Source organism: Mchenga conophoros, linkage group LG7 (assembly GCF_057382185.1).
Source record: "Mchenga conophoros isolate Kocher_MC1m ecotype Shallow Benthic linkage group LG7, M_conophoros_male_GT1.1, whole genome shotgun sequence".
Taxonomy (NCBI): domain Eukaryota; kingdom Metazoa; phylum Chordata; class Actinopteri; order Cichliformes; family Cichlidae; genus Mchenga; species Mchenga conophoros.
The window spans coordinates 61,587,742-61,611,845 of record NC_140532.1 but is presented as its reverse complement, the minus strand read 5'-3'; the positions used below and the strand labels follow the sequence as shown (position 1 = coordinate 61,611,845).

The following is a 24,104-nucleotide window of genomic DNA, read 5'->3' as shown; positions in this document are numbered from 1 at the left end:
ATTACACCTTACCTGTTTGGACTATATTTTTATATTTCATTTTTACTTGCTACCAGGAACGTTGGGGGCCTGTTGGGTTGCACCTGCGCTCAAATCACATCACAAAGTAAAAGGTATAAAATACAAAATAAAATATAATAAAATAAGTGTTAAATGGGTGGAAATCCCTAGATCAATGTTTAAATTAACACTCACGCATTGACTGTCGGCTATGTTTTGCCATGCATGCTCCCTTTCTTTTGCAGCTGAGGCTGTGTTACTTTTTTTTCTGCAAAATTTGCATGTTATCAGCATATGCTGCCATCAGAATTTCGGCCTCAAGCGCTGTAAAATACATTGACCGCGCCTTCTTTCCCTCCTTCTCCATGGTAATTCGCTTAATCTGTGCTCCACTAATCAGGGCTTTATGTATCCTCGTGCGCGCAGGTTAAAGCAACTCCGCGTTGATTGAACTAATTGTTATCAGCCTTTCTGAAACCGAATATTCCGAGTTGGACAGTTCGGGGTTACTCAACCCTGAGTATCGTTTTTCACTCTGAGTTTTCTAAACCGGCTTCCTGAAATAGGGCCCATGACAGTTGATTTGTTCTGTCATAGCAGTGAAAAGAGCTCATCATGGTGGAACTGAAATACTGAACTACATTTTACTGAGTGTAAGAAAGACTGACTCTCTCTCACGAGACACTTCATTCTTTTCATGAGCATGTTTGTGATTTGATGTCTGATTTTTCGTTTCTCTTCAGGTAAAAAGAGAAGAACACATAAACAGTACATCACTACTGCTGACAAAGGCACGTTTGAATGTTTACTAACTTTAAACACGACGTGTGATTAAAGCTGAGAGGCGCTGAGAAGCAATGAGAAGGCGGGGTGATGGGCTTGTGCAAATCTAGTCTGTAAGCACAGATTGAGCAACAGGGCCGGGTACCTCCTTTGTTTGACACTTTTCCTGTAATGGGTGTGAGGCATTTGGAAATAGTTGTCCAAAAAGGCTAAACATCCACTTCACAGTGTGGATTTGCACTTCACGCACTTCACCTGCATGCGCGCGGTGCCGCTCGCAAGTCGGACTGTTCTTACCCACGTGCGTGTAAACTGGAGGACCGCGCTGCCGCACTGCTATTAGTGCTGATAGTGGAACCTGTTATTGGAGCAGATAGAGAAACACCCGCACCGCCTGCTGCTCTTAACTTGGTGCGTAAACGGTTTACGCTTCAATCACCTTCTTGGCTGCCGCAGGATTGAGGCTTCCAAACAGCGCACAGGGCGAGGTAAAGAGCTGGGGTTTTTTATTTCGTTTTGTGTTTACAAAAAAAAAAAAGTCCTGTGAAACTCTTGTCACTTTGACGCATTACAAAGAATATGAGAATTAATGCGATGTTTATTGGAATGATAAATATAACACCTTGTAATAATCTCAAGGTGTTTTAGGGAAAAGGAAAGACGTGTAACAGTAATGAAGACGTTAAAGTGCGTATCACAAACCAAACCTAATAGGAATAAGCAGTAACACTATTTTTGTTTGTTTTTTGTTTTTGTTTTTGCTATATAACTGTTTTCATAAAGAAAACCGACTTGTCCTTTTAACAGCAGAAACGAACGTTCACTCACTAAGCGCCTTGTAAATCTACTTCTTCTTCTTCTTCTTCTTCTTCTTCTTCTTCTTCTTCTTATTATTATTATTATTATTATTATTATTATTATTATTATTATTATTATTGTTGTTGTTGTTTTGTTATTATTATTATTATTATTATTATTATTATTATCATTATTATTATTATTGTTGTTGTTGTTGTTGTTGTTGTTGTTGTTGTAGTTATTACTGTTATTATTTTTATTGTTATTATTATTATTATTATTATCATCATCAACTCTACTATCTTATAACAAATATTAAAATGTAAAGAAACAAAAAGCATTCTGACTGCCACAGATCAAAAACTATTTACTTTTCCTTTTAAAAAGTCCTGCTTGTTTTTCCTCCTCAACATAAATACTTGCCTGAGGTTGTGTCCTGTGCACAGGTCTGGAACATTTTGGGGGATTTTGTAAAAGGTAACGGAAATATTTGTCTCCTTGTGGAGCTGGACTTTTAAGGATTTCCACTGCAGTAGACTCCAAACACCCTTCGTTGAGTGCTATATTTAGACATAGGCTTAAAGGTACTTGAGCTTTAGTTGAGTTTTCAATATGCATGCTAGAGGGTGTAATCTTTTGATGAAGTGAAGATGAGGCAGGGTCTCGCTTAGGTTTTAGGAGTTTTTACCCACAAAATGCTCCTGCTTGGGGGTAGTACTTTCACACAGTTCAGGAACATCTGTTGAGGGACTTGCAGCTCAGTGATACTTATCAACTTATCAGTGATAAGTCTACTGTTTTCTGAAGTAAAGTAATACAACCTGAATTTTTTTCCTAATATCTGTAAAGGCAGTCGGGTAGTTTTTCTTGTAGCATGAGCAGACCAAGACATATTACAACTGATGTACATACAGGTTTTGTTATACACTGCAAACAGGGAATTGGAAATCTGTGCTATTCAAAGCCAGGTTGCTTCATTGTTCAGGGGCCCGGCCATGGAAACACTAAGCAAAATGTTCTGGAGGAACATCTAACCAAGCCACGGAAGAGATGAATATCTGTGAATAAAGAAGAATGTCCCACTGCAGCAACCTGTAAAGAGCAAAGAGCAGTGTCTTACATAACAAGGATGAATTTATTTTTTAAGAATAGTTGATATTGACAGTTTTCACAGTTTACTTATTGGACTATTGCAAGTGGAATGCAGAAATTGCTTCTATAAACTCCATTGCGCTATAAACCAAGGTTTTGTTTTCTTTCCCCATCTTCATTCATCTGCTCATCATGGAATCGTGCAGCCGATCATATTTGTGAGACTTCTGAGAATAGTTGTGGTCGACCATGTTGTGCAGCAACAGGCCAAGTGATTTAGAGCTGAAAACATCAGGACTGTGAGCAGCTCTCAGCTCAACAACCCCTCTCTGTTTGCTGGCTTAGACTCTGCGGCTCCACCCGGACCCCCACCCATTACCCCTGCACCCACCCAGAGCACACACACACACACACAAACATACATTCAGACTGGGGCCTGCAGTGGACCATGTGAACCCTTAATCAAAAGGGGGGTGTTATTTCACACACACACACACACACACACACACACACACACACACACACACACACACACACACACACTTTATATGAATTAGTAGTGAGCAGGAAACAGCAACATCTACTGGCTGCTAGCTTGAAAGGGAAAAATCTGCATCAGTATGTCTTGTGTGTGTCTATTTATGTGTATTCACCTTTATATAGCAAATGACAAGCAAGACACATGAGCCAAATTTTCTGAACGTTTTCTCTCTTCAGTAACATTACCTTACCTTATTTATTATTTAACCATGCTCCCAGTTAAATGCTGTAGGTGAGTCTATTGTGGTGTTGAGTGGATGGACGAAATCACAAGGTTGACATTTTTCTCACTACAAGACTATTTGTGAAATATCTTTCTTGGTAACTTTTTCTCATACTGAAGCTATTTTTTGCTGGTTTTTAGTTTGTTTTTTGTCTGTTTGGAAGCTGACACAGTCTCTAAGGGGATCGGGTTTGGGGGATAACAGGAGGAGAGAAGCTGCAGAGAGGCTTGTAAGACTGCAATTCTGCTTCCTGGTCCCAACTCTGGATAATAACGTTTTTGGGGGGGTTAATAAATTTGGCAAAGTTTCTAGAAATGAGAGCTGCTCCATCCAAAGTGGGATGGCTGCTGTCTCTTCTAACAAGACCAGGTTTCCACCAGAAAGTTTCTCAATTATCTATAAAGCCTACATAGTTTTTTCTAGACAACACTCAGACAGACAGCAAGTTAAGGAGAAGATGCAGCCGGTCATTCCAATGGACTGATTCTTATATAGTACTTTTCTTTTTACCTTATTTACCCATTCACAGAAGCACTTTTTTTTCTAAGTCTAAGTGCTTTCTATCTAAAATTCACACCTTACTGAACACATCGGAGAGCAACCCCGTGACCCTGAATTAGATAAGTGGAATAAAATAATAATAATAATGGATACTTTATTGATCCCCATGGGGAAATTACTTGTTTTTCTCTGCATTTGACCCATTCACTCAGTGAAGCAGTGGGCAGCCCACTAAGCAGGCGCCCGGGGAGCAGTGTGTAGGGACGGTACCTTGCTCAGGGGTACCTCAGGGTAGCCGTTAAGTGGATTCGAACCACCGACCTTCCGATCATGGGGCGACCACTTTACCTACTGAGCTATCCCTGCCCAAAATGGATGGACAGTTAACAAGGCAAGGATTAAAAAAGCACTTGAACACTTAGTTACTTTTAGCTCTGATAGTGCCTCCTGTGTTTGGCTAGCAGTGAGTACCCTGTACCCATTTAGATGCTTATGAGGAGTGTATCTAACCCTAACCAAAGCTTGATTTCCCACAGAAAACAAAAGCAGAAACAAAAACAGAGATGGGCAGGATTGTAGGATCATACATTTCTAGCTATTCTCGTTCCTGCAATACAATCAGTGTCACCAACAGTATTACTGTTTTCTCATAGTATTTATATGGAATATTAAAAGGAAAATCTTGTGCTCTGTACTGAGGGCTCTTTGTGGCAGGTATGACGTGGTGTGCTGGTGATGTATAATAAAGAATTCAGTAGACTAGTTTGAACTCACCACGTCAACCATAGGAGGAAAATATATCAGCTGTGCAATAAGGAGACAGACTATTTGTGAATACCTAAGGCTGCATATACAGTAAATACCACACCCATCGAATTGCACCCCACCCACATGCAAACACATAGTAGATTCTAGAGACTGCTAATGTCTGTATGCTTGGCAGGGTTTGCTTTTCCAAAGCAGGTTGCCTCACAGCTTTTAGAAGACGTTCTCCAACAGGGTGTTCCTACTCCACTTTAGAGATGCTGAATATAGAATGTTTTCTGCATCATTTCCCTGTGGAAAGACTACACGAGGAAAAGAAATGCATAAGCATACCCTAGGCTAAGGTTTACACTAAACCTCCAAGTTTCCATTCAGTTTATTTTAAGAATGATTCTCCTATGTAACCTTTACAGAGTTTTAATGTGATCTTTGTGGACTCCTTCATAAGAAAAAAAAATATGTTTAGCATTTATACTTCTGCACTGGTGCTGCAGAGACTGAATGCCTCTCTGTTCGCCAGAAGTTTTAGTGTAAGCCAGGTAACCCTAAATGTTGTCCAGAGCTCTGAACATTTGCAGGCTTGCAGCAGAGATAGCAGCACATTAAAGGAGTCTGTCACTATCTGTACCATGAAGTTATTCACCCAACCACAACAGCCTGATCTGGCCTGTTGCATTGTTACGTTTGTTGAATGCAATCTCATTTATTGAATTCACATTCAACCTACAAATTGATACCTGTCTGAAACCAGTTTTCCCCAGACTCTTTTACAACTTGGGAGATAAAGAAGCTGCTTTTATCACTAGATTTTTGTCTTTTTATAGCTGTAGCTGAAGCTTGCTCTGTAGCTGGTTAAGATACTGACTAAAACTGAATGCTTCAATTGTCCTGCTTAATCTACCGCTCAGAAGGACATGTACAGTGCTGTGAAAAGTATATGCTCCCTTGCTGATTTCTTTCTTTTTTTCTTGTTCACGACCAGTATGGATTGAGAGGAGGAAGACAGGATAAAAGACACGCTGTGGAAAAGAGTTACAGTTTAAAATGATTAACAATTAAATGCAGAGTGGTCTATAAACACATGGAGGAAAGCATCTCCTTTGTACTGGTTTTCAGCATAAGCCAGGTTAACAACTTGTATGTAATGAAAGTATTGTGTTTATCGCTCAGGCTACAAAGTCTCAGGAGCTCTTACATCACCTTCTCACTCAGTCAGAAGTGAGATGTCCATTCAAGCAGAACAAAACTCCGCCTCTTTAATTCATAATGGTTACTTTATTTGTAAGCTTACACTGGGGAAGTGTGGTGGTGTGGTTGCTGTTGCGTCACAGCAAGAAGGCCCTGGGCTTATATCCAGCCTTTCTGTGTGGTGTTTGCATGTTCTTCTCTGTATGAACTCCCTGGCTTCTTCCCACAGTCCATAAACATGCATTGGTGATAGTTGTTTGTCTGTATGTGTTAGCCCTAAGACAAATTAGTGACCTCTCCCAGGTGGAGTCTGTCCCTTGTTCTGTGATAGCCTCTAAACTCCCTGTGACCCTGAATTGTATAACTGAAAGAAGATAGAGAGATGTCTGCATTAACCTGTGAACTATTTTCTAGTTATACAGTTGAGTGTTCAAAGAAACTTTCCAAATCTCATGATCACTTATGCATTTCTTACAAGAACAAGTACTGTCACTTTACAATGACATAAATGATTGTTTTGTCTCTTTGTGGTGGTCTTCACATCTCATTGTCTCATTAATGTCATTACCCATGCATTCCTTTGCATGTATCATTGTCCTGAGGTTTTGGTGCTTTTGTTTAAAAAGAAGGCAACAGTCCAGAGATGCTTAGCTCCCACACAAATGTGTACCTTAAAGGAGATAACCCATAACTGAGCAAATGATGTCTTACAAATAAAAAAGAAAATAACACAGACTTTTCTTTCCCTCTAAGTGGCTCATCAGGTCTCTCTTTTAAGGTTTTTACACTAAATTTAGTTTTCTCTCTAAAGGAGGTTTGTTGAGGTTCAAGTTACTCTGTTTTGTGGCTTAGTCATAAATGTAAATAATTTCCATATTCCAAACCTGGAATTTGGAAAGAACATTAAATTAAAAAAAAAAAAAACAGAGTATATGGATATTAATAAAAAAAAAAACAGTTCTGAATACATAAGATAAAATTGCATCACATGTAGTAATGACGTGTGCAAAGGAGACATTTAAGAAGTTTAAAGGATGTTTACCCTTCTTTTCAACCTGATGAGAATATTGTAGCCAGCACGGGTCTTCTAGAATATGTTGAGCAAACCAGCGTGCAGCTGGAGAATGCTTCCACTTAAGTGGTTATTATTGGCACCACTGTGATTCTAATGTGTGGTACACTGATTTGGTGAGTAAGTGGTTTACTGTTATGTTGTGCTTTCTTGCAGTTTAGCACCAGGTTCATGAACTTGCTAGCTAGCTAGTGTTAGCCTAGTTTTCGTATCCCGATGCTTTCTCTGCATGCTGCTGCTTCTCAGCTTAATAAAAAAGTAACCCCACGGCTTTTAAAACCTTATATAAAACGCTCTCAGTAAAATTTCCTGTTGTTGCTTTGAAATGGAAAAGTGAGCTTAGCAACTTCTACATAAGAGTTAAGAAGAATGTGGGGGCCTGTTTTCAATCCACACAAATTGTAAGGCAGCAAAATCAACCCAACACATTAATTCACAAGCCCATGACATAGATGTATTCTAAACTGCATTTACTTTAATGCTTTGTGGCTGCTTTTGAACATCTGTGGCATCTGTTTTTTACTGCAGTTTTACTGCAAGGTGGTTGGTGCTTTTTGTGGTGGTAATCCGAGAAGAGAGCCATCAAGCTGAAGGAGGAGTCCGTCCTATTGGGCTTAGTTAGCCATCAGGAGGTGTTCTATAGCTTGCACTGGAGTGGCTCACAGCTGACTGTGAAGTGGCGGGAATGAGAATCAGCACAGATCTGTGGCCGTGGTCCTCCGTGGGAAAAAGGTGCAGTGCCCACTCTGTGTCACGGATGTGTTGCTGCCCCAAGTAGAGGAGTTTAGGTATCTCAGGGTCTTGTTCATTAGTGAGTGGATAGAGGATCGAGAGATTGACAGATGGATTGGGGCTGCAGTCTTGCAGACACTGTACAAATCTGTCGTAGTGAAGAGAAAGCTAAGTGCAAAAGCAAAGATGTCCCTACCCTTACCTATGGTCATAAGCTCTGGGTCCCACATAGCAAAACTGGTATGGTCCAGATCCACACATGGGCCACCACAAGGCCAGTTGCAGACACACTGGTGGTCCTGTGCTGGCCCATGTTTGGATTACCTCTGGGAAACCAGATCTGGGCCACCAAAGGCTCATCATTCTTTGTGGTATGTGGGCCATGTGTAAGTTGTACAGCTGCTGTTATTGTGTATATATTTATTTATATTTAGATTTCTTCATACATTCTTATATAGTTCTATATTGTGTATTGTGTATTTTGTTGTACAGTTATTTTATTTTCAACTTTAATTTATATATTTTATCTTATTCTTCCCAGTTAAATTTACCCTTCATTCTAATTTGTGTTGTACAGTTATTTCATTTTTAACCTTAATTTATATTTTATTCCTTCCTAGTTAAATTTACCCTTTTTAATTTTTCATATTTATTTCCTATCTTATTCATAGCCTTTCCTTTTTTGTTTTCTTTAGGTCACGAGCAGTTGTCCAAGCATTTCACTACATATCGTACTGTGTATGACTGTGTACGTGACAAATAAAATTTGAATTTGAATTTGAAAGTTGTGTGCACCCACAGGCCAGTTGCAGACACACTGCTGGCCCTGTGCTGGCCCAGAACAGTTTCAGCTCTGGCCCCAGATGTCAGCCTAATGTGTACCTTAATCAAGCCATGTAATAACAACATGTGCCAGAACATGATAGCACAAAAGAAACATGATGAAACTTTGTTCAGACAGTGAATGGACTGTTTCTTACATAGCGCTTTTCTACTCTCCTGGATTATTCATAGTGCTCTATACAATATTCACCCAATTTCTCTAAACTGAGTGCTTCCTAACTACAGGGTGGGCCATTTATATGGATACACCGTAATAACATGGGAATGGTTGGTGATATTAAAGTCCTGTTTGTGGCACATTAGTATATGTGAGGGGGCAAACTCCTCAAGATGGGTGGTGACCATGGTGGCCATTTAGAAGTCGGCCATCTTGGATACAACTTTTGTTTTTTCAATAGGAAGAGGGCCATGTGACACATCAAACTTATTGGTAATGTCACAAGAAAAACAATGGTGTGCTTGGTTTCAATGTAACTTTATTCTTTCATGAGTTATTTACAAGTTTCTGACCACTTATAAAATGTGTTCAATGTGCTGCCCATTGTGTTGGCTTGTCAATGCAACCCTCTTCTCCCACTCTTCACACACTGATAGCAACACCGCAGGAGAAATGTCAGCACAGGCATCCAGTATCCGTAGTTTCAGGTGCTGCACATCTTGTATCTTCACACCATAGACAATTGCCTTCAGATGACCCCAAAGATAAAAGTCTAAGGGGGTCAGATCGGGAGACTTTGGGGGCCATTCAACTGGCCCACGACGACCAATCCACTTTCCAGGAAACTGTTCATCTAGGAATGCTCGGACCTGGCACCCATAATGTGGTGGTGCACCATCTTGCTGGAGAAACTCAGGGAACATGCCAGCTTCAGTGCATAAAGAGGGAAACACATCATCATGTAGCAATTTCAAATATCAAGTGGCCTTGAGGTTTCCATTGATGAAGAATGGACCCACTATCGTTGTCCCCATATACCACACCAAACCATCACTTTTGTTGTTCCAACAGTCTTGGAGGGATCCATCAAATGTGGGTTAGTGTCAGACCAATAGCAGTGTTTTTGTTTGTTAACTTCACCATTCACATAAAAGTTTGCCTCATCACTGAACAAAATCTTCTGCGTGAACTGAGGGTCCTGTTCCAATTTTTGTTTTGCCCATTCTGCAAATTCTGTCCGCCGATCTGGGTCATTCTCGCTGAGATGCTGCAGTAGCTGGAGTTTGTAAGGGTGCCATTTGTGAGTAGCTAATATCCGCCGAAGGGATGTTCGACTAATGCCACTCTCCAGTGACATGCGGCGAGTGCTACGCTGTGGGTTCTTGCTGAATGAAGCTAGGACAGCCACTGATGTTTCTTCATTAGTGACAGTTTTCTTGCGTCCACATTTTGGCAAATCCAACACTGAACCAGTTTCACGAAACTTAGCAAGCAGTTTGCTAACTGTAGCATGGAAGATGGGTGGTCTCGTAGGCAATGTTCCCTCTAATTTTTCATGTGTCTGAGCGAACACACAAACTCCCTGAGCGGACACTTGGACCACTGAGAGCAACATTAGACGTGTGCACTGTGGTCACGCCAGCATCAAATCCATCCAAGTTACATGGTTTATTAAAATAATCAAATGAAAGCATTAGACTACTTTTAATTAAGTGTTTAGCCCAATTACAATGAAAATTAAAAAAAAATCTTGTTCATGACCTGTGTAGTATGTTAACACTTTTGGAAGTAAAAATAATTTGAACTCCAATTTTGAAAACACAACTTTCTTTCTTTTTCTTTTTTCTTTTTTTTAAATGAAGCTCTGACTTGTATTATGAGTATGAGTCTGTGGTCTGGGAGAGAGTCCTGTAACTCTCTGCCTGCAAAATACAGTATATAATGACCAATGTTGGGCAATTAATTATGTAGTTACTTCTTCAAAAAAGTTTTGCAAACAAGTTTTTTGCAGCTGTTTATCTAAAAATGCAGCCAAGGCGTTTTTTAAAATAAACATTTCAAACTATTTACAGAACAATCAGCTGTTCTGCATCAAATCTGATGCCACACAATTATGCACTCCAAAACATAATTTCTGTCCACTATGAGATAAAGGGGAACAACAGCCTGATACCTGCAGGCCTGACAACAGGAGATGTATCACTGCTGTAACACCTGTAACATTTGTAACAAACCTTTTGGGTTATAGCACCACTAGGGGGGGAGTCTCCTAGGGGGTGTGTGAGTATAGCGTGGCAGCCATTACATGCTGCTCGTGTTCTGTTCTCAGGATAGACCTCACCATTGTAACGGCCTGGCACCGGCGACTACCGATCCCCGCACGTGTATGTACGGACAGTGTAGAGCCGTGGAGACCTGGCTTGTATGGTCTTATGTTGCTGACAAGGAATAAAGGTCTGTTGTTTAATTTAACTGACTGGCTCCGTGTTATCCGGCTAACCTCCACACCACATGCCCGCTGGACCGGCTAGCCGCTCCTTCCTCGCCAGACTGCTGTTACACATTCAGCAGTCGCCTCATTGTTCTGACACACACAAGAAAACTACTGACTACACTACACACTAACTACACAAGATTTGCGCTAAACGTCGCAAATCTCTCACATTTCAAAACACCATCGTCACTCCAAAACTTTCCCCTTCCTAAACAACTAAATACCATGTTGCCATATCATTTTTTTGATTGGTCGACATGGTACATTTTTCGACCAACAGGAAAGGCTGGGGTTTTTGGTTTTGGTTTTGCTCACAGGTGGAGAGCGCTTTCGAGGCTTTCCTTATAAAACGCCGTTTTTACCGTTTCTCCCCAAAGTAAATATTGGCTGGATTATGGGATAAGGTGGCATCGTTCTAATCCCATGCGGGAGCCGCCAGTCACTTACTGACTAACACCGCAAAACAGAATTATTAAAGTTTTAATTGCAATTCAGCTTGGATTTTTTTGTGTGCGCAACGCAGATTTTCTGTGCGCAGAGATCATGCAAGCAGTGTGCAATTGCACATATACTAATGTGCCACAAACAGGACTTTAATATCACCAACCATTCCCATTTTATTACGGTGTATCCATATAAATGGCCAACTCTGTACATTCATACACATTCACACTCTTGACATGCAGCCTGGAGGAGCCAGGGATCGAACCACTAACCTTCCGATCAGTTGATAACCCGCTCTACCTCCTGAGCTACAGGAGCCCGGTAGTAGACATAAGTAAACCCTCACTAGGTTGTGGATGAAGTGTACACTCACAAACCTGTCAAACCTGCATTTGAAAAGTTGGCTACCATAGCAGTATAGTATTGCAACATGGCACTTGGGTCCTCTAACTAAAATAGGAAAATAAATAGCACTATCATTGCCAGACCTGGCCCACATATGGTTGACATACACCCTGACATGACACCAGTCAGTCAGAAGTTCCAGCTTATTGCCGGATACAGGCCAGACCTGTTTTCTATGAGCCTTGGCCAGATAAACCAATCCACAATCGGGCCAGATGTGGCATGCCATCATATAAACAGTGCCATCTACGCCAGGCCTGGCCCATATCTGAATGACATACCACTTACCATGCCAGCTGTCAGCCAGCAGTGCCGACTTAACACCAGATCCAGGCCAGACCTGTCTACTATGTGGGGTAGTGATCGAAAGAATAAGATTATGGATACAAGCAGCAGAAATTAGATTTCTCTGAAGGGTGGTTGGCCTTCAGAGAAAGGGCAAGAAGTTCAGTCGTTCACAAGGGGCTCAGAGTACTGTACTGCTACTCTTCCACATTAAAGGGAGCGATTTGAGGTGGTTCAGATGCCCGTCTCCAATCCACATCCACTGCCACAGCAGTTTGTTAGAAATGTTGAAGGTTTAATGAATTCATGGGTCCACTTAAAATAGTGCCACAGTGTTCCAGTGGCGGTTGATTAAAGACTAATTAAACAAGGTTAATGCTGCATTTGATTCAACTCACAGCTCATAATCCAGTCTGTTTGAAAAAGTAGCCTGGAATAGCTCTTAAAGTTGGAGATTCAACTGGAAAACTCCCAGTTTCCATCAGTGCTCTGGTCCTCTGTTAGTCATGGAACACTAAAGGTTCAAGAGATTCCAAACTATGACTGCTGTGACCCCTGTGCTATCATGCCCAAAGGACATATTAGCATATTAGTCAATTATCTTATATGTTAAATGCAGATAAGAAGCAAGTGGACATAGCATCTGAATTTCAGGAACAGGATCATTCACACCCCTTCCAGCCTCAGGCTATGTATATGCCCCTTTCACCAATACCTGCTGTTCTCATTTTGAGCATATCAAACTCAACCAAAACTGAGGGTAAAGGCACATTATGATGTCATACACAATGTCTTTTCAGTGCTAAAGAAGGAATGTACTTATATATCCCAAATGGGTTTAATTCTATTTTTATGGCATAATACTAAACTAGTAAGTTTTGAAACTAAGACTTACCTGTGGGTTCATGAGTAAGGTGGGGAAAAAATCAATGGATGTCCAACAGCAGGGTAAAGAATCTGCCCTGTCCCTAGCATCCTCTTCATACATAATACTTAGACTAAAGCAATGAACTGAAGCACCAGCAGCATATTTACTCTACTGTGCAGCCAATGTCAAACTCAAGGCAAAAGACAGCAAAATATCTTACTTCTGGGCTCCAACAAAGTGACAAACTGTGTAAAATCTCAGTCCTCCAATCCTCCTTATGCAACTCAACAGCTTCTTTTTAAAAAGGTGCTTTCTTTCTTTCTTTTTGCTAATTAGAATATGAGAGATTTAGCAGATGGTGACTGGACATTCGATTTCTTTAATTACTGTTAAACTAAATTTGGTTGGTTGCTGCTATTAAAAAAATGTTAAAAAATGTTCATAAACAAACAAGGAGTGGAAATTTTGAATATATGCACTTGAAGCAAACCTTTTTGATGACTGCCTCTGTCAGTGCGCCCCAGGGCAGCTGAGGCTACAATGTAGCTTGCCATCACCAAGGTGCGAATGTGTGTGAATGGGTGAATGACTGAATGTAGTATAAAGTTTTTTCTTTGGGGTCCTTAGGGACTAAGTAAAGTGCTATACAAATACAGGCCATTTACCATTTACTTAACTAAGAGAGAGTATTTCTGTTCCTGTGTCTGACAAAATCCTGGAGATCCTGTACTTTGAGTACCTTATGCTAATACACTTAAAAACAAAGTCAAGCATGAACATATCCAACTTAATGCATTATGTAATTTTGTACCATAAACACTGATTTATTAAGTGACTACAGGCAATGCTGAAAATGGTAGGAACCCCATGAATGCACTTGTTTCTGGTACAGTTTGCTTTACCTCAAGATACCGTTAGGAAAACAAATGTATAAAAGTATTATTTTTTGAAAAATGACATGATATCTCTTTTGGCATGTCTTCATCACCAAATGCAGATCATGTGCCTCCATCTCACTGTCCCAGCATCCTCCACTCTCACACCAGCCCTCTGCATGTCTTCCTTCACTATATTCATGGATGTTCTTTTTGGTCTTTCTCTTTTTCTCTTGCCTGGCAGCTCCATGTTCAACATCCTTTGTCTGTTTCATTCTCGAAACCATACTTTACAGCAGGTCACACTACTATTACGTAAGGCTTCCCTTTCTGTCTTGCTGCTATCCTTTTGTGGCAAAACATACATTTTTGATAAGATCTCAAAAGAATTAATCTTTTCCAATTTCAGCTGTGGTTCATTGTTTAGCACTGTTGCCTCACAGCAAGAAGGTCCTGGCTTTAAATGAACTAGGTGGGGGTTGTCCAGCTACTCTGGGTGGGTTCTCTGGCTTCCCCCAACAGTCCAAAGACAAGGATCAGTTTAGTGATTTTAAATAAGTTGTGACCATTAATGGTTGTCTTCCTCTACATATACATATATACATACATATCTCTATTTAGGTATATATCTATATCTCTCTCTGTCTCGATAGAGAGAGAGAGAGAGAGAGAGAGAGAGAGTATGATTGAGCATAACCATCATGCTCTTTGAGTACAAATAGGTTTTGTGTTTACGCTTCATGCAGCTGAACGTGGAGCCCTACATACCACTATGTTTACCCAGGGGATGCTGTACCTTGTAGGAGGAGGCTGTCAGAAATGACTACAGCAAGACAGCTCCTCCCAAAGCAGAACCAACTTTACCCCAAATCAGATTTGCACACGATTACATGTCTGCCTCATCACGAGATATTTTAAATACAGTGAGGGTTTCTACAGACACAAACATGCCTCTTCAGTTCAATTTTATTTATATAGCAGTTGACTCAAGTGTAAGGTACAAACTACAATAAAAAATGGACAAGAAAACGGAACACCCCAATGATCATATGACCCCCTATGAGCATTACTTTGGTGATATTGGCAAGGAAAAACTCCCTTTTAATAGGAAGAAACCTCAAGCAGAACCAGGCTCGGGGAGGGGCGGTCATCTGAGCAACTGGTTGGGGTGAGGGGAGAAAGATCAAAGAGATCTTGCAGTAGATAGCCAGAGATTAGAGGATGCCAATGTTCACATTTTGGACAGAGAAGACAGAATCCCACTAGGATTTAAATACCTGGTGCACTCCACCTTTTGGGTTTAGAACTGAAGAAGCCTCTTGAATAAGAGTTGAAACATCTTCAGAAACTTAAATAAGATTTTCTCTTACAAGGTCTTAAAAGTGAATGTAAATCAGGCATCAAGAATTTGATAAAACATCACAGACCTGCAGTTCAATGTAGAGACATTAAAAACATTCCCTTGCTGTAACATGTCCAGGATTACACAACTGAAAAACATGAATTAAATGGATAAGTAAAAAGACTCAATGAACTTATAACTTGGTAAGTATCCAAGTAGGTAAAAGAAATAGTTCTTCGTACGAGGTGTACTATAAATGCAAATGTTATCAAACTGATCTAAACTTCCACTCTTCAGCTGTATGGAAAAAACACTACTTATTAACTTTTATATTTATTTAATAATGTTAACATTTTGTTCAAATAAAGTCAGCACATGACAGTTGTGGATGATGAGGTGCTGAAGCTCATCACCTAATGGTGCCAGTGAAGATTCAAACTGCATCATTTTTGCTGCTGCAGTCCCCTCAGCTTCTTCCGCCTCCCTCCCTCCCTCCCTGCTTTAGCTTCTTTTTTTCGCCATATCTCCCAGTCTTAGTCGCTCTCTGTCTGCTTCTCTATTATCATTTCACACATCACCTGCTCTTCTTGTGTCCTGCAGTGCACATTCTGACTCAAGCATTTTTACCTTTTTTTTAAACGACATACATCTTTCCCAACATACTTCACTTCCTTATCATTGCACCCTCCCCAGTTGTCCCGCCCATAATGACAGGCTGGGAGGGGTATAAAGTAAGTGTGTGTGTGTGTGTGTGTGTGTGTGTGTGTGTGTGTGTGTGTGTATACGCTGCAGTTTTTCTGCTGACTTCAGGAACTCCACCTGGCAAAGTCGGCCAGCACTCCTAACCATCCTCCAGCACATATATTGCCACACAAGCTGTGAAATATTTTTTACAGGTTATACAAAACCTGTCCTGCCAATATTAAAATGAAATTGTTGGGTTTTTTTCTTCTGTTATATTTTGTATAAGATATATAAGGGTACAACAATAATTTTTCACCCATCATCACCTAAACAAATACCACAGAAACCACCAATATATATATATTTTACATGTAAATACATTACATGTATATTTACATGTAATTTTTTAAGTCAAATTGAGGGCAATGAACAAAATGTGGGAAACTCAAAGGGCTAGTTAGCTGTTAAATCAAGAATTTCTGTTGTGTCAGCTGGTGTCCTCACAAGGATGCAACTACAGCTACGCCAGTGTGTGAGTGTGAATGAAGCTTGAGGTGCAGGGGTGACGCTGCACGGTGGCAGTCTCCTTCTAAAAGTGTGGGCTGTCATCAGGACATGCTGCTTTCTCACAGTGCTGAATGACAGAATACTTCCTGCACAGTATGTACTATATGGCTTACACAGAATGTGTATTTGTGTGAACGTCTTCTGTGGGCTGTAGCTTGTAGGGATGCCTGGTTTGTGCATTGAGAAGCTTTATTTTAATGTGCTGAGTCTGACTGTATGTTTAACTGCGTTCAACAACTTAGAAATGGGATTTTGAGATGTGTGTGTTTCTCTTTAGATGTGCTCAGTACCCAGCAGGCAGGCGTCCTGTTAACCAACTGTAATTACGGAGCTCTCGGGGGAGAAAAAGCACTGCAGATAGAAACACAGGGTCATACAGTTGCATACAGAAGAAGCTTATAAACGGGCTTTCTGTATAGCTTATACATGGAAAACTTTCCTTAGCATCCTCACTGTAGCATAACCCCACCCTCTGTCTGTGTGTCTCTGCAGTGGTCAGAACCTAGCTGGTGAGTGAAGATGATTCCTGTGCTGATCTGGGCTTTGATATCACTGAATGTAGCAGAAAACGACTTAGATGCTCTGTACCCTGACCTGGAGCATTCGAGAACCATTTATGTCACAGGTGAGTACATGTTCACTTGTGTTTCTTTGTGAGAGTGACAATGTCATTCCAGCATCTGTTTCTGTGTTTCGTTTAGAACACTCACTCTGCAGTGTCCTTTCTTCCCTCAGTTTATCAGCATGTTCTCAGTGATAAGACTGCTATGTAGGGACTTTTAGCTAACTTAGACAGAGCTATCCAGTTTGGCTTTTATCAGCAAATTAAAACACTGTATATCTCTAGTTTTTACATGGTAAAAAAAAAAACCAACAACACATAACAGCTATTTTGTTATGCAAGTCACTTCGGAAATGTATTTATTTATCTATTGTTTGGTTTTCCTTGTTTGTGAGATACGAACAAAACCAAAGCCCTTTTCATTTAGGCTGCGTGATTCAGTGAGAACGATGATATAAATCTTTACCAGCATGACTTCCAATTTCCTTTTTTTTCAATATCACTAGCTACTGTATAATATTTTTAGTAAAATAAAACATGATAAATTAATCTCTATTAGTTATTGTTTAAAGTAAAGTTTAAAGCAGTTTAGCAGCAGCTGAGTCTTTGGCACTGTTTGGATCTATGGCACAGATATTCTTTGCTGTTTGGTTTGAGACCTTGGAGCAGTTTCGTCTTAACTGGACTAGCATTTTTTAACGTTTTGCTTCATTTTGGGGGTTTTTTGTTATTGTTTGTTCATTCATTTATTTACTTTTGTTTTTCTAGTCTAACATGACCATACATAGAGAAGATGGCAGAATGCCAGAACCTCAAAGTTTTCAGCAGGCTTGGATATTCAGCTGCATAGCTGCAGCATTCTCAAATTTGTTATAGTCTGATCTCAGTTAGAGACTAAAATGTAATAGAATTTCCCTCTTTAAAACTGGAGGACAAACATTTTAGAGGGTTCATACCCCACAGATCTGTCTTCTTTCACCTGCACAATTGCTAAGACTAGAAACATCTTGTCAGCTGATCCAAAACATTCGACAGGAGTTCTGGTTGGGACTAGAAAGAAAATCATACTTCTAAAATACTTTGTCTGTCTATTAGCTTCTCTTGACTGCCTCGTTGGTAAATATGGAATCGAATTTAGAACCCTTCTTCTCACATATAAAGTCGCTAATAATCAGTCTGCATTCATTTCTTAAAATCCGTCCCATTGAAGCACTTTGCTCTCTGTTTTGTTGCTGTTTTTCAGAAAATGGCCCCCAACTGTCAGTGGTAGCAGAAAAAACCAAAGTGGTGTCAAGACGAGGGGGAAATGCTACTTTACCATGCACGATTCTAAGGGACCAAACACTGGCACAAAACCGTAAGATGCGGATCAAATGGACCAAGCTGACCTCAGACTATCTAAAAGAGGTTATCATTTATTTGACATGAACTGTCATTAGTATATTTTTTTTTCAAAACATTGTGTGTAGCATTCCAAAGTATCAATATATAATTTATGTAGAAGCATTATAAACTAGTTTTGTTACACATGTCCAATGATGGCCTTATTATCTTATTATTCATCACTTGCTAAGACATCTTCCCTCCCACTGTCATCAAAGCACTTGCTCATAGAGGGTCGGGGTTTTCTCTGTTGTATTATTGTATTATTGAAGGGTCTAGCTTACAATATAAAGTGCATCGAGGCGACTGTTGTTGTGATTTGGCGCTGTTTAAATAAAATTGAATTGAATTTCTTGTTTATTCTGTTCAAAATGTGCTGGACTATTCTTAAGAAATTCCAAAAACTGAAAGCAGTGGAAAAGTATAACATGAACACTTTTCATCGTGCTCTAGGTGGATGTGTTTGTTGCCATGGATTATCACAAAAGGAGTTATGGCAGATTCCATGGACGTGTCCACCTACAAGGTTCTTCGGCCATGGATGCTTCTCTAGTCATTACAGAAATCACTTTGGAGGATTATGGGAGGTATAAATGTGAAGTAATTGACGGGCTGGAAGATGGAACAGCAGTGGTGTCGCTGGACCTTGAAGGTATAATATTTGGAACTACTTCAAAAATTACTAGAATTTAAATATGGAAAAGGGGGGGGGGGGGGGGTAATGTCAGCTGAAGACAAAAACTGGAGCCAGTCAAACACACACACAGCTGACCAAACACATCCAGTTTATCCTGGCTGCAGGTCATCTCTATAAAGTTAAGGATCTTCTAAATCAAACATCATTATATATTATATACTTTGTATTGTTCCATTATACTTCTGTACTGTGTGGAATTGTGGGGAGCCACCTATAGAACACACACCATCCAATATATATTCTGCAAAAAAGAAGCATCAAATCAACTTTTTATTAAATTAAATATTCTTAAATTTAAAGACTTGGTTGACCTGATAACTGCACAAATAATGTATAAAGTAGGAAACAAATCTTTGAGCCACAACATTCAGAACTTGTTCCAAATAAGACCAAATACCCTTAGAGGAAACCCTATGTAGTAAGGATTCATGTAAAAACAATAAGTTACATGAATGTTGCTGTATCATTGTGTTCTATTGAATCCTTGTCTCATTTTTATATTTTTAGCAAATTTTGGTATTTGAAACAAGCGGGTAGCAACAAATAAGTGTAAATCTATCTTTTCTACTCCTTTTCAAGCGTATTAATTGAGTGGATATAGAGATATTAATGACAACTTTGATGCCTTTGTTTTGTGTATGTGTTTTCTTGTTATTTTAGTTATATTGACATGTTCAAAATAAATTCTATTCTATTCTATTGCATCTCCTTCTCTGCCCTCATTTTCTGTTTTCACCCTGTCTGTGCAGGTGTTGTCTTCCCATACTACCCCCGCCTGGGACGCTACAACCTTAATTTCTACGATGCAGAGCGGGCGTGCCACGATCAGGATGCTATCGTGGCATCTTTTGACCAACTGTATGACACATGGCGTGGAGGGATGGACTGGTGCAATGCTGGCTGGCTGTCTGATGGCACAGTCCAGTATCCCATCAACACCCCCAGAGAACCCTGTGGTGGCAAGAACACAGTGCCAGGCATTCGGAACTATGGGTTGAGAGACAAGGACAAGAACCACTATGATGTTTTCTGCTTTACCTCCCACTACAAAGGTGAGGAACAGCACTAAAACTGTGTTTTTGTAGGTATTGGCGACAAACACATCTGCAATACTGAGGGCAACATGCTCTCTGTGGTTACTGGGTTATGAGTTGATTGAAAACATTTTTACCTGTTTGGCCACCTAAAATTGAAAAAGAAACGAATGTTAATACTATAATACCAACATGTAAGAGTTTCTGAAAGTGTGCTTCTTTTTTATGTGGCTAAAACAGAATCCAGCCCTAACCACAAATGGGATGCTAGTGCCCTGATGGATAGCAGGTCTAAAGAAGTTAATTAACACTTGATATTAACATGTCTTTAAAATGTAGCTAGTGACCTGATATTTATCAAATTGTTGTTGTTGGTTTTTTTGTTGTTTTTGTTTTTTACACACTATTCAATCCAGCTTTAATATGAGTTAGTATGAAGAGCCATGTGAGCTCCAACTGGGATGCTTGCATCTTACTTCCTATAGCAGCACCTAGAATAGATGTGGCTCAGGAGACACACCATGGTTTCCACCACTGGACTCCTCCCTCTTTGTTCAGGTGTCCCAGGGCACAATACTGAATAGTGTGGAACAGAGGGTAACTTAGAGCTTGTGGGGTTAGGATGTGGTATCCGATTTTTTAGACCACCACTCAGTGTAAGTTTTATGTCACAGCTGCGTACTAAGTACTGGTAATTATCAAAATGATTTTTTATGCTTCCACCAATATTTGAGAGATCTTTATGATAATATTTTTAATCATAAAATACAAATATTCTAGTCCAAATTCTTTTAATGTACAGTTTTACAAAATAGCTGAAAAAAGATAGTAAATCACATCATTATCTTATGATGAAAATGACAAATTACAGTTATTTTATTATATTCCGGAATGTCTGAATGTTACACATGGTCTCAACAGATTTTGAGGGCTGTGCAATATGACCAAAATCTCTTATCCCGATGTAAGACATTTCTCATCCCGATAATGATATATATCGCATTTTTGGTAAATTCTGTGAATCTTGGGCAACTCGACTTGGGTAAAGTGTTTTCAGCTGGGCGTTGTGTACCTGGAGTGTACCTGTGACCAATGCATGAAACTATATATCTTTAGATTGTTGTAACGGCTGCCATTTACTTTCTATTTATTACATGGCGTGCCGTGTGAAAAAGGCTGTTCTAACGTTTGAGTCTAAGGTTCATTTTTCAGCACCTGACGGCTCTTTTTTGCTTCTCATCTGATCTTCATCATCTCAATATTGCCGTAAACAGTGTATTTTGCAACACCACAAAACAAACGATGGCGTATAATATGAAATGATGGATGTTTTAACTTCGTCAAATTTGTAAAGGCATCAAAGCATGTATATCCTGTCTTGTTGTGGTGACAGGATCATGTTAGGTTGCAGGAATTTGATACATTGATATATTTTCTGTATGTTCTAACCCATTATGTTCATCCTTCTGTTTTCTTGTCACCTCAGGTCGTTTCTACTACCTGATCCAACCCTTTAAGCTGACCTATGATGAGGCAGTCAGGGCATGCCAAAAAGATGGTGCTCAAATTGCCAAGGTTGGCCAGATGTATGCTGCCTGGAAGCTGCTGGGCTATGACCGCTGTGATGCAGGCTGGTTGGAGGATGGCAGTGTCCGTTACCCCATCTCCCACCCGCGCCGGCGCTGCAGTCCCACTGAAGCTGCTGTTAGGTTCAGTGGCTTCCCTGACAAGAAGCATAAGCTGTATGGAGTGTATTGTTTCAAGGGCCACAACTGAGCCACAACACACATCCAGCAAACAATTACATACACTAACATGCATCAACACATACAATAATGAGCATAATAATTGAGAGAAAGAAAACAGAGAAAAAAGCACATTCAAACTGTGATAGTTTTTTTTTTTTAATGGAAACCTTAAGATGTTTTATCCAGACCGATTCATGTTGTGCTTTGTAAACTGGGACCTTATATTCTACAAGGGATAGTTTACGCATATTTAAGGTTTATATTATTTAATCAATGCCCTTCAGAGAGGTGGGCACATTGTTGTGGGGATTAGATAACCTACGGCTACAGACATACTGTCATTTACAAATGGACTAGGCTCGTCAAAGTCTGAAAGTCTGAAAGTCTGAAACGTAACTAATCCAATCTCTGCTGTTCAATGTTAACAAGGTGCTAAGACAGGTACTTTGTAAATCATCCTACCACCCAGTGTTTTATTTTTTTTTATACAAACGTGATGAACCAAACACTAGTCTCATCACCAAAATGAAAAAGAAATCATTTAACTGTTAGCATTGTTTATGTTTTCTAAGTATGTAGAATGTGATAATCTAGAAATGTATTTCTGTTAATGACTATTTTTTGATATACTGTAGAAATATTTAGAATATAATTTTTATCTTTCTGGTCAAACTATCCAAGTCTATTGGGTTTACATGAAACATACAATAACGGTGGAAAAAACACCACAAAAAATGATTTTGCACTGAATTTACCGAATATGATGCATAGAGGAGAGAAGACAAGGCAAACAGCAGTTTGCTCTTTGCAGCAATACAGAATGCCTGGCATGAAAAAATGCTTTGCAGTGCTAGAGTACGTTTTGTTCTTCAGAGCATGCCTTGACTTCAACAGCAAAATTGTTATTAGAGTATAGCTACTCTTGCTATCTATTTAGCGCCTTATAGACTGCTATTTTTGATACAAATGCCATAGATTCTTCTAGCTTATTACCAGAGCCAGGCTTTGCCCTGCTTGTGACTGATGTTGCTCATTAGCCCAGCAATCCCAGTGCAACCTGAGAGGACAATCAAAAAAATCCTGTTATTCAGTTGTGGGTTTGACCTTCAGCATGTGTTTGTAATATCATAAAAATCTGCTTTCTGCATACAATGTTGCTTGACCTTTAAATCACATTTTTCTACTCCATTCCTCTCCTATGATGGTGCTAGGCTGCTGTTAACTAGAATTGTAGCTAGAATTGGAAAATTTAGATTTAAATCCAGGTTATGCTCAGGTTTATGTTTTATCTATTTTAGTCAACAAAAAAGCAAAACAATAAAAAGAAATAAATATTAGTCATGTCACAAAAGCAAAGATTTAGTTGTTTGTACCACTGAAATTGCAAAGTTCTTTGTGCCAAATACAAAGAAAAAAGCAAAATAGTGACTGTTAGCATGCTAAAAGACACACATGGCCAATGACTACTACTCACACTGTGGATTGTCAGCCTAAACAAGACTTGCAAACTCTTTGGACCCAAAAATCTACCCTCTCTTTAACAAGTCATATAGTATTGATGCTTTGTGTGTGTGTGTGTGGGGGGGGGGGGGGGACGTAATAAAGTCTTAGTTTACGTTGACAAGAAACTCAATTGTGACTAAAAATAATATGCAACTCTTTTGAATAAATTGGGACTAATGCTAGGCTAGGTCAGAGTATTCAGAAAACCTACTAATGGATACCAGGTAAAAGATTAAGGTGCTGAGGTTAACAGAGATAACACTCTGTGACTGACTTACACACTAATGTATATAGAGATGAAGTCTAAGGTCCTGAACTGGCCCCCTAATTGCTGTCTAAGTTCTGCAAGGCACAGCCATGAAGCAGCCGACCAGTTCTTCCTGCAGGAGCCTCTAAAGGTTTCTTCCATTTAAGGGTATAACAGTAAATGTAATGTGTAAGCTCACTGTACACAGCCCAGGATGGAAAAGACTGAAGTTTAGGTAATCTAATTGGAATGGTGCAGAGTTGGCTATACTTGGCTACTCAAGTCACTGCACAATCAGAGTTTTGCTATACTTATCATCAGTGAACTGCTGGACGAAATTAGCCTGTAATGATCACACACTGATGATGTGGAAGATAAAATGCTATAACAGCTATGAAGTAAACACTTACTAAAGATCTGTTTTATTTAATTTACTCCTTTTGTATTAGTGTATTGATTAGAATTATTGCAGAAATTACAGTCAATTAAA

The 24,104-nt window shown here is 39.6% G+C and overlaps 1 protein-coding gene across 1 annotated transcript; it reads left to right on the top strand.

The window, feature by feature from the left end:
• The first annotated feature begins 1,013 nt into the window (after positions 1–1,013).
• Positions 1,014–23,436, top strand: hapln1b (hyaluronan and proteoglycan link protein 1b). The gene is made up of 6 exons (XM_085280608.1): positions 1,014–1,271; positions 16,933–17,065; positions 18,246–18,409; positions 18,839–19,037; positions 19,832–20,134; positions 21,603–23,436. Exons 2-6 carry the CDS (start codon positions 16,960–16,962, stop codon positions 21,890–21,892), a joined length of 1,062 nt encoding a protein of 353 aa, XP_085136734.1. The 5' UTR covers positions 1,014–1,271; positions 16,933–16,959; the 3' UTR covers positions 21,893–23,436.
• Positions 23,437–24,104: the final 668 nt, after the last annotated feature.